The 10,000-nt window shown below is 38.1% G+C and overlaps 1 protein-coding gene across 1 annotated transcript in view; it reads left to right on the forward strand.

Moving 5' to 3' along the window:
• Nucleotides 1-10,000, forward strand: part of pip4p1a (phosphatidylinositol-4,5-bisphosphate 4-phosphatase 1a) — a 40,392-nt gene that overhangs the window by 17,630 nt on the left and 12,762 nt on the right. The window contains exons 2-4 of the mRNA XM_017495343.3: nt 2,956-3,149; nt 3,799-3,905; nt 6,949-7,054. Of these exons, the coding sequence (XP_017350832.1) occupies nt 2,956-3,149; nt 3,799-3,905; nt 6,949-7,054 (407 nt within the window). The remainder of the gene's footprint in view (nt 1-2,955; nt 3,150-3,798; nt 3,906-6,948; nt 7,055-10,000) is intronic.

A 10,000-nucleotide genomic window follows, 5' to 3' on the forward strand; every position in this document is an offset into this window, starting at 1 on the left:
CCTTTGTATTTATTTCCAGGGGCATTTTTTTAAAAACCTTTTTATAAAGGCATTTTTTTCTACCCTTATTAAATGTATGCAACATCTTTAATGTCAAATTCTTACATTTAATCAATAAATTAATTTAGAATAATAGGACACTATAGGGCTGATACCAATCAAATTAAATCAGTATCAACAAAATACATCTTTTCACTGCAGAGGTGGCACAGAAGTTGTATCTGAATTTTGTGTTTAGAAGTATTTACACAGACTATTTAATACAGCTCAGAGGTGGCATGAATGCATTTACACTGTAATTACATAATTAATGTTATGAGATTAATGTTTTCAGATTTAAATATCAATGACATATTTCGATTATATAAATAAATGTTGGGAAAACAATTAAATGACCATTTATTGTATGAAACTAAAACCGCCAGTAGGTGGCGACAAGTCATTGTATTAGCAAGTGATTCATTGAATCATCCATTCATTCAACCGATTCGAACAAAAATGCTGAATCATTTGAGAACGTAGCACCACTGTGTTGCTGGGAGACGCAATTGTTCTTTGTTTGGAACCATTTTCATTTCGAAATAAAGCAAAAACCGTGTCTACAAATGATCAACCTATTGATATATAAACAATATTAACCTATTGTTTACTTAACTGTTGTATAAAATGAATCACATTTGCAATCGTTCTGATATTCGGGAAAACATGACTTTTGCTTATGTGATATTGTTTAACTATATTATGTTATAAATATTTAAAACAATAACTCGTACAAGGGCAATTCATGTCTTGAATTTTGGGGGCATTTAAAAAAATAATAATAATAATTTCAAACAAGTCAGACTAGCTTGTTTGTTGGTAAGTTTACTGGTAGCCTATTGACTAAGTTAGGCCGCCTGTATTGAGATGTTCTAATAGTGGCTTAATTTAACTGTGGTGCTTGACGAGGAAAGTCGAAAAGGGAGGGGCAGGGGCTCATGCGGTCTCTCAGAATTAGAACTTAAATGCAGTTGTCGGGCGCGCTTAACTGAAAATTAGTGCCATGGGCCAAATTTAAATAAATACACAACGTAACTAATCTTAAAGTAATATTAAAAAAAATAATAAAAATATCTTGCAAAAAGGACACGTGTCTGATGTTTTGCACAGATCTTATCAAGTTGGCAGCTTATTCTTCTCTCCATTCACACACACATCACACGCGAATAGTCTAATTAACGCACATTTAAATCATGAAGAATCATGGATGATTGCTCACCCTCATACACGCAACAAAAATCAGCACTGTGTTTCATTAACATGTATATTAAATCACATGAGATTATTGATGTTTAATCATATAACTGAAAGTAAATATAATTATCACGAAATATACCATAACGGCTGTACTCTCATGAACTAGCACATAACGGTCGAGGTCAACATTTTCGCTAAATAAATTGTATTTCAGTCTGTTTTTCTATCGTATGCCATATTTTTAAACTCTGTCGTATGCCTTCAGAACATTTGAAGATGCATTTGATTATTTTACGATACATTCGCATAAAAGAGATAGGCGTCTTTTATTCAATCAAAAACAATGCCTTTTTGCATATATTCACCAAAAATAGCCATAGAAATATAAAGGCTAGCGTCGAATTACTTAAACCATTATCAGAAATAATGATCTGAAGTACAGTTAGCCAGAACCATATCTCCCTGCAGTTTTCACCTGGCTTCCCACTGAAGCTAAGCTGGGTTGATCCTGGCCAGTACTTGGATGGGAGACCTCCTGGGGAAAACTAAGGTTGCTGCTGGAAGTGGTATTAGTGAGGCCAGCAGGTATTGCTCGCCCTGTGGTCTGTGTGGGGTCTAATGCCCCATCATAATGACAGGGACACTATACTGTAAAAACAGCACCGACTTTTGGATGAGACGTTAAACCGAGGTCCTGACTCTCTGTGATCACTAAAAATCCCAGGACACCTATCGTAAAGAGTAGCACTATATAAATGCAATTGTAACCAGCAAGGTCAAAGCAACACTGGAGTGGCTCAAGAACAAAAAAGTAAATATCCTACAGTGGCCCAGTCAAAGTCCTGATCTCAATCAGGTGATGGCACAAGCATCACCCAACCAATCTGAACCACCTGGAGCAAATCTGCCAAGAAGAATGGGCCAAAATCACCCCAACACTGTGTGAAAAGCTGGTACATGCATATCCCAAAAGACATAAAGTTGTTATTGCAGCAAAAGGTGGCTCTAACAAATACTAATGTGTGTGTGTTTTATACTTATGCAAGCAAGTTATTTCAGTTTTTTTATTTTTCATAAAAAAAAAAAAATCCCAACATAAATACAGTGTCATCCTTACACTAATTGACTGAGTTCCAGTGTTTTAAAATAAAATATCAAACAGAATGAAATTTCAATGTACCATTTGCAATTAAGTGACGAGAGAATTGGGGTCAAAACAGATTGAACAATCGAGGTTAATCGAGCAACCAACCTTGGAAATGCGAGGCAAATGTGCTAACCACTAAGCTGCCGTGCCCACACAGTGTTCCCAAATACACCACAAAGATGTGGAGGAAGTAAAGATTTGGGGAATTTTTGTAGTGCTCATTTTCTTGAATTAATACTAAAACAGGCTGTTTAGAGGAAGCATTTTGTTAAGCCCTTGTATACTCTTGCTTGATTTGAAATGATGAAGAACCTATTTTTTCAGAGAGAATGGACTTGACTTAATTTGATTAATGACTTTTCTTCACTTAATCAATTTACAAATTGAGAAATTAAAGGTATCACACACAAACAGATGTTATATATTTAAGACAGATTTACTGTATTTTCTACAGTTTTTTTAATGTATGGATTTGTTATTATTAGCAACTTATGTAACAGTTAATTTTATTTATAATCTTTACACCAGAGTGATGAAATTAAGAAATGTTAAGTCAAATCTCTGTCCTTCAGGTTTCCCACCATTTCCAAGCACATCTCAGCCCTCTGTGCTTTTGGGTGAGGATCCTCCACCTTACTCACCCCTGACATCACCTGAAAGTGGCAGTGCCCCTGTGATCAGCTGCCGCGTGTGTCAGTCTCTTATCAGTGTTGAGGGCAAGATCCACCAGCACGTAGTCAAGTGTGGTGTGTGCAACGAAGCGACAGTAAGTCCATGAAACTGCATAAAAGCTCATACCAATGCTGTTCCAAAGACCCCTGTTATATGGTCTTTGGTACCTGCTAAAGATTGGTGCCAATAGAAACTAATGGTGTCTGGTTGTTCTAACAGCATTTTTTATTCCTGATCGTTTATTCATATCACATTACACAGTGTGCAATATTATATGCACACACACTGGAAGAAAATGTATAATTAAAAGACAGTAGTCTGGTTCATTGGTGCTGTTCGTACTATCCATTTTACATTTACATCATTTGGCAGACACGCTTATCCAGAGTGACTTACATTTATTTCATTTATACAACTGAGCAGTTGAGGGTTAAGGACTATGCTCAAGGGCCTAGCAGTGGCAGGTTGGTGGTGCTGGGATTTGAACTCCCAACCTTCAGATCTTCATAACCTTCTGATCAATGGTCCAATGTCTTAACCACTGAGCTAAAAAAATGTGCTGTTTACTTTCTATTCCATGAAGTAGGATAGGGTGAAATAAGTGGAAGTTGGACTTCTTCATGTTTGAAGATCAACTGCTATTGAAATCAAGTCCACTCCCTCCCTTTTTCTCACAGCCTTCCTAATACTTCATCTGTTTTTTTTTCTATTTTGCCCTTCACTCTTACTCTGTCCTCCCTTAGCCCATAAAGAATGCTCCAGCTGGGAAGAAATATGTGCGCTGTCCCTGTAACTGTCTGCTCATCTGCAAGGTCACATCTCAGCGCATCGCTTGTCCACGTCCTTACTGGTGAGACAGTGACAAAATCCCATTCCAGACAACAGTTAAAGCATTCCTTAGACTGTTTGACTATTTTCATATTCCTCTAACCAATCATGTAATTGTTCTGTATTTACTTCACATTTATTAATTTTTTTTATAAGCAGCGTGATTTGTTAAGAAAACAGAGGGGAGGGACATTTTAATTTGAATCTATACATTGGAATTTTAATGACCCTGTTATTCATATCAAACACAGCCTACAGTTCTCAAACTGTATCCTAAAACTACAGAAAATTATTTTAAATGTTCTTTTAATATTCTTTAAGTGGGGTTCTTTGACTCAGGGATAGCTCCCCATCTCTCTCCCCAAATACTAGAATCTTATATTAAGTTCTCAAAAAAACTGGGAAGTGGGCATTATGGATTAAATGCATCTGCACAAGAGACGTGTGTGTGTGTGTGTGTGTGTGTGTGTGTGTGTGTGTGTGTGTGTGTGTGTGTGTGTGTGTGTGTGAAAATCCCAGGATATCAGCAGGTACTGAAACACTCAACCCAGCTCATCATAGGGTCATTCCATCTCGAGTGGTCCAATAATTGGAAAGTTGGTTGCTTGACCATTTGTAATTAAAAAAAAAAAAATGAAATTTGTGATTACCTCTATGTTTTGGCATTGCAAAAGCACAATTTAATTTTTTTTTTATTCTACTTGGTTTAACTACAACGGCCATATTTGTGTCATGAGACACAACAAATTTTGGTTATACAGTTGTTTACAGAAACCTCAATATCTTGGCTCAGGATGAGCTGAAAGATGGTACTGTTTTTACAGTATGGTGTCCCCGTCACTATACTGTGGCATTAAGACCCACACACAGACCACAGGGTGAGCACCCCCTGCCACTAATGACACCCATCCAGATACTGGCCAGGCTAAACCCTGCTTGGCTTCAGTGGGAAACCAGGTGAGAGCTGCAGGGTGATGAGGCTCTGGCAAGTAGATAAACAGATTCCAATTAAACAAATGAGACAAAAATATTATACTTGGTTATTTATTGATTGAGGAAAATATCCAATATTACATATCTGTGAGTGGTAAAAGTATGTGAACCTTTGCTTTCAGTATCTAGTGTGATCCCTTGTGCAGCAATAACTACAATTAAACGTTTCTGGTAACTGTTGATCAGTCCTACACATCGGCTTGGAGGGATTTTAGCTCATTGCACTGTACAGAACAGCTTAAACTCTATGAACTGCTTGCTTTGGGTCCTTCCACAACATTTCTATTGTATTAAGATCAGGACTTTGACTTACCATTCCAACACATTATTCTTCTTTAACCATTTTTGGCAGAATGAATGCTGTCCTTAGGGTTGTTGTCTTGCTGCATTACCTACTTTCTCTTGAGATTCAGTTCATGGACAGATATCCTGACATGTTCTGTTAGAATTTGCTTGTATAATTCAGAATTCATTGTTTCATCAATGATGGCAAGCCGTCCTGACCCAGATGCAGCATAAAAGGCCCAAACCACAATACTACCACCATCATGTTTTACAGATGGCATAAGGTTCTTATGCTAGAATGCAGTGTTTTTCTTTCTCCAAACATAACGCTTCTTATTTAAACCAAAAAGTTCTATTTTGGTCTCGTACATCCACAAAACATTTTCCAATAGCTTTCTGGCTTGTCCATGTGATCTTTGAAATGCAGATGGGCAACAATGTTCTTTTTGGAGAGCAGTGGTTTCTCCTTGTAACCCTGCCATGCACACCACTTTTCTCCTGATGGTAGACTCATGAACATTAACATTAGCCAATATGAGAGAGGCCTTTAGTTGCTTCGAAGTTACCCTAGGTTCCTTTGTGATCTCGCAGACTATTACACGTCTTGCTCTTAGAGTGATCTTTGTTGGTCAGCCGCTCCTGGGGAGGGTAACAATGGTCTTGAATTTCCTCCATTTGTACACAATCTGTTTGACTGTGGATTGGTGGAGTCCAAACTCTTTAGAGATGGTTTTGTGTGTGTATATACAGTATCTCACAAAAGTGAGTACACCCCTCACATTTTTGTAAACATTTGATTATATCTTTTAATGTGACAACACTGAAGAAATGACACTTTGCTACAAAGTAAAGTAGTGACTGTACAGCTTGTGTAACAGTGTAAATTTGCTGTCCCCTCAAAATAACTCAACACACAGCCATTAATGTCTAAACCGCTGGCAACAAAAGTGAGTACACCCCTAAGTGAAAATGTCCAAATTGGGCCCAAAGTGTCAATATTTTGTGTGGCCACCATTATTTTCCAGCACTGCCTTAACCCTCTTGGAGTTGGAGTTCACCAGAGCTTCACAGGTTGCCACTGGAGTCCTCTTCCACTCCTCCATGATGACATCATGGAGCTGGTGGATGTTAGAGACCTTGTGCTCCTCCACCTTCCATTTGAGGATGCCCCACAGATGCTCAATAGGGTTTAGGTCTGGAGACATGCTTGGCCAGTCCATCACCTTCACCCTCAGCTTCTTTAGCAAGGCAGAGGTCATCTTGGAGGTGTGCTTGGGGTCGTTATCATGCTGGAATACTGCATACGGATCATGCTCTGCTTTTTTATATATATATATATATATATATATATATATATATATGAGTGAGAGAGATACTTGTAAAGTACTCTAGAGGTCAGTTTTTTTTCCAAGGAGCTAGGACCATCTTGAGCCGAGATATTGAGGTTTCCGTGAACAGCTGTATAACCAAAATTAGTTGTGTGGCATGATACAAAGATGGCCGTTGTAGTTAAACCAAGCAAAATAAAAAAAAAAGAAAGAAAATGAATTGCTGGTTTTGCATTAACAATACACAGAGGTAATCACTCAAAAAAAATTAGGAAAACATTAACTGAAGCTCTTCACCTGTATCTGCACAATTTAATGCATTGTGCTGCTGCCACATGATGGGATAATTAAGGGAAAATGCTAAATAACTTAAAACAGTGTCATAAAAGATTAATGAACATAATTTTAATATTACCGAACAGTGTTTTGATGTATTTTGTGTATCTGTGTGTTTTGCAGTAAGAGGATCATTAATTTGGGTCCAGTACACCCCGGGCCAGCTAGTCCAGACCCTCAGCCTACTGGGGCCCGAGTGTCATGTGGCCACTGTAGCAACACCTTCTTGGTACTATATTCATTAACAGCATCATCATTCGGTTCACATAACACTGTGGCAACACCATTAAACAACCACTATAGTCATCATTACAGACAGTAGATCGTTGATGATGATCAGGGTCATAGATGGGATGCCAGTCCATTGCAGGGCACCACACACACACACACTCCTTGTCTCCTCCAGCTTTGAAAGGTACATAAGGAATAAAAAACAATAGGGTGTGCTATAGGAAAATAATCCACACCCATGTGATGTGGATTTATATCGATTTGTACTTGAAACATGACTTTGTGTGCACGTGTAGAAGCAGTGGCAATGTGAGCATTTTTCTGCCACTATATTCAATTCAATTCAATTCAATTCAATTTTATTTGTATAGCGCTTTTTACAATAGACATTGTCTCAAAGCAGCTTTACAGAAATATCAACACGGTATACAGATATTAAAGGTGTGAATTTATCCTAACTGAGCAAGCCACAGAGTGGCGACGGTGGCAAGGAAAAACTCCCTAAGATGTTTTAAGAGGAAGAAACCTTGAGAGGAACCCGACTCAGAAGGGAACCCATCCTCATCTGGGTAACAACAGATATTTTGAAAAAGTTCATTATTGATTTATATGAAGTCTGTATGGCGTTAAGAGCAGCCGTAGTCCCAGCAGTCTGGAATTAAAGAAGATTTGAGCTCCATCCAGAGGCAGAAAGGATCTGGATCTCTAGTATCTCCATAAATTCGTGTGGGGCTCGGCGAAAGGAGAGAGGGAGAAAGTAGAACAGAATCTAGTCAGGGTAGGCTTGAGTAAACAAATACGTTTTAAGCTTAGACTTAAACATTGAGACTGTGTCTGAGTCCCGAACACTAATAGGAAGACTGTTCCATAACTGTGGGGCCCTATAAGAGAAAGCTCTTCCCCCTGCTGTAGCCTTCACTATTCGAGGTACCGTCAGATAGCCTGCATCTTTTGATCTAAGTAGGCGTGGCGGATCATATAAAACCAAAAGGTCGCTTAGATATTGTGGCGCGAGACCATTTAGTGCTTTATAGGTTAATAAGAGTATTTTATAATTAATGCGAGATTTTACTGGGAGCCAATGCAGTATTGATAATATCGGTGTGATATGGTCGTATCTTCTAGTTCTAGTTAGGGGACTAGCAGCTGCATTCTGGACTAATTGGAGCTTATTTATATTCCTACTGGAACATCCAGACAGTATGGCATTACAATAATCTAATCTAGAGGTGACGAATGCATGAACTAGTATTTCCGCATCATGTAGTGACAATATGTTTCTTATTTTAGAAATATTTCTGAGATGAAAGAAGGCTATCCTAGTAATATTATCTGCATGAGCATCAAACGATAGGCTGGAGTCAATAATCACTCCAAGGTCTTTAACTGCTGCACACGATGAAACAGAAAGACCATCCAGAGTAACCATGTGATCAGAAAGAATACTTCTAGCTACACGTGGGCCTAATAAAAGTATTTCTGTTTTATCAGAATTAAGCAGAAGGAAGTTAATTAACATCCAATGTCTAATGTCCTTTACACAATCCTCAACTTTACTAAGCTTATGTCTGTCCTCTGGCTTCGCTGAAACATACAACTGTGTATCATCAGCATAACAGTGGAAGCTAATTCCATGTTTACGAATAATTTGACCTAGGGGTAGCATATATAAAGTAAAGAGCAGTGGGCCTAAAACAGAACCCTGTGGAACTCCAAAAGTAACCTCAGTACGCATGGAGAATTCACCATTTACATCTACGAACTGATAACGATCGGTGAGATAAGACCTGAGCCAGGAGAGGACTGTTCCCTTAATACCAACAACATTTTCTAATCTATCAAGGAGAATAGTGTGATCTATAGTATCAAAAGCTGCACTAAGGTCGAGTAACACAAGCAGCGAGACACAACCCTGATCGTAAGTCAGTAGAAGGTCATTTACTACTTTAACTAACGCTGTCTCTGTGCTATGATGAGGTCTAAATCCTGACTGATATATTTCATGAATGTTATTCCTATCTAAGTACGAGCATAACTGCTTTGCTACAACCTTTTCTAAAATCTTAGAGATGAAGGGGAGATTTGATATTGGTCTATAGTTGGACAATTGAGACGGGTCAAGATCAGGTTTTTTAATCAAGGGTTTAATAACTGCTAATTTAAGTGATTTAGGTACATAGCCACTGCTTAGGGAAGAATTGATTATATTTAGAAGTGGCTCAATTACTACTGGACCAATCTGTTTAAACAAACATGTAGGTACGGGATCTAGTATGCAAGTTGATGAATTGCCTGAAGAGATTAATGTAGCTAGTTCGCTCTCTCTAAGCGGAGCAAAACACTCTAAACATTGATCTGATATTGCTACATTGTCATGTAATGGGTTTATTACAGTACTGTCCAGTTTTAATTTAATGGCCTGTATTTCACGTCTAATATTTTCAACCTTATCATTGAAAAATTTCATGAAATCTTCACTGCTATGTAATGATTGAGTGTTTCTCTCTGTAGTGGTTTTATTCCTAGTTAATTTTGCTACTGTGTTGAAAAGGAATCTAGAATTGTTTTTGTTGTCTCCTATTAAGGTGGAGAAATAGATTTTTCTAGCATCGCCAAGAGATTTCCTATATTTCAGTAGGCTCTCCTTCCATGCTGTTTGAAATATCACCAGTTTGGTTTGACGCCATTTACGTTCTAATTGTCGAGTTGTCTGTTTTAAGGTTCGCGTTTGATCGTTATACCAGGGTGCTAATTTTTTATTTTTTTTTATATTATGTGCATCTGGAGGACTAAATGTGACGGACATTAGATGGCAGGTCTAAAACATCCCTGTTCATCAGGCTTCCAAGTCGAGCTGTACAACGTTCAGTAATTTCATGCACAGATAACACACTGATGAAGTCTGTTCTGCCCTACTGTAGTAACAGCAGTGGTGAACCATTCA

The sequence above is a fragment of the Ictalurus punctatus genome, chromosome 20, assembly GCF_001660625.3.
Source record: "Ictalurus punctatus breed USDA103 chromosome 20, Coco_2.0, whole genome shotgun sequence".
Taxonomy (NCBI): domain Eukaryota; kingdom Metazoa; phylum Chordata; class Actinopteri; order Siluriformes; family Ictaluridae; genus Ictalurus; species Ictalurus punctatus.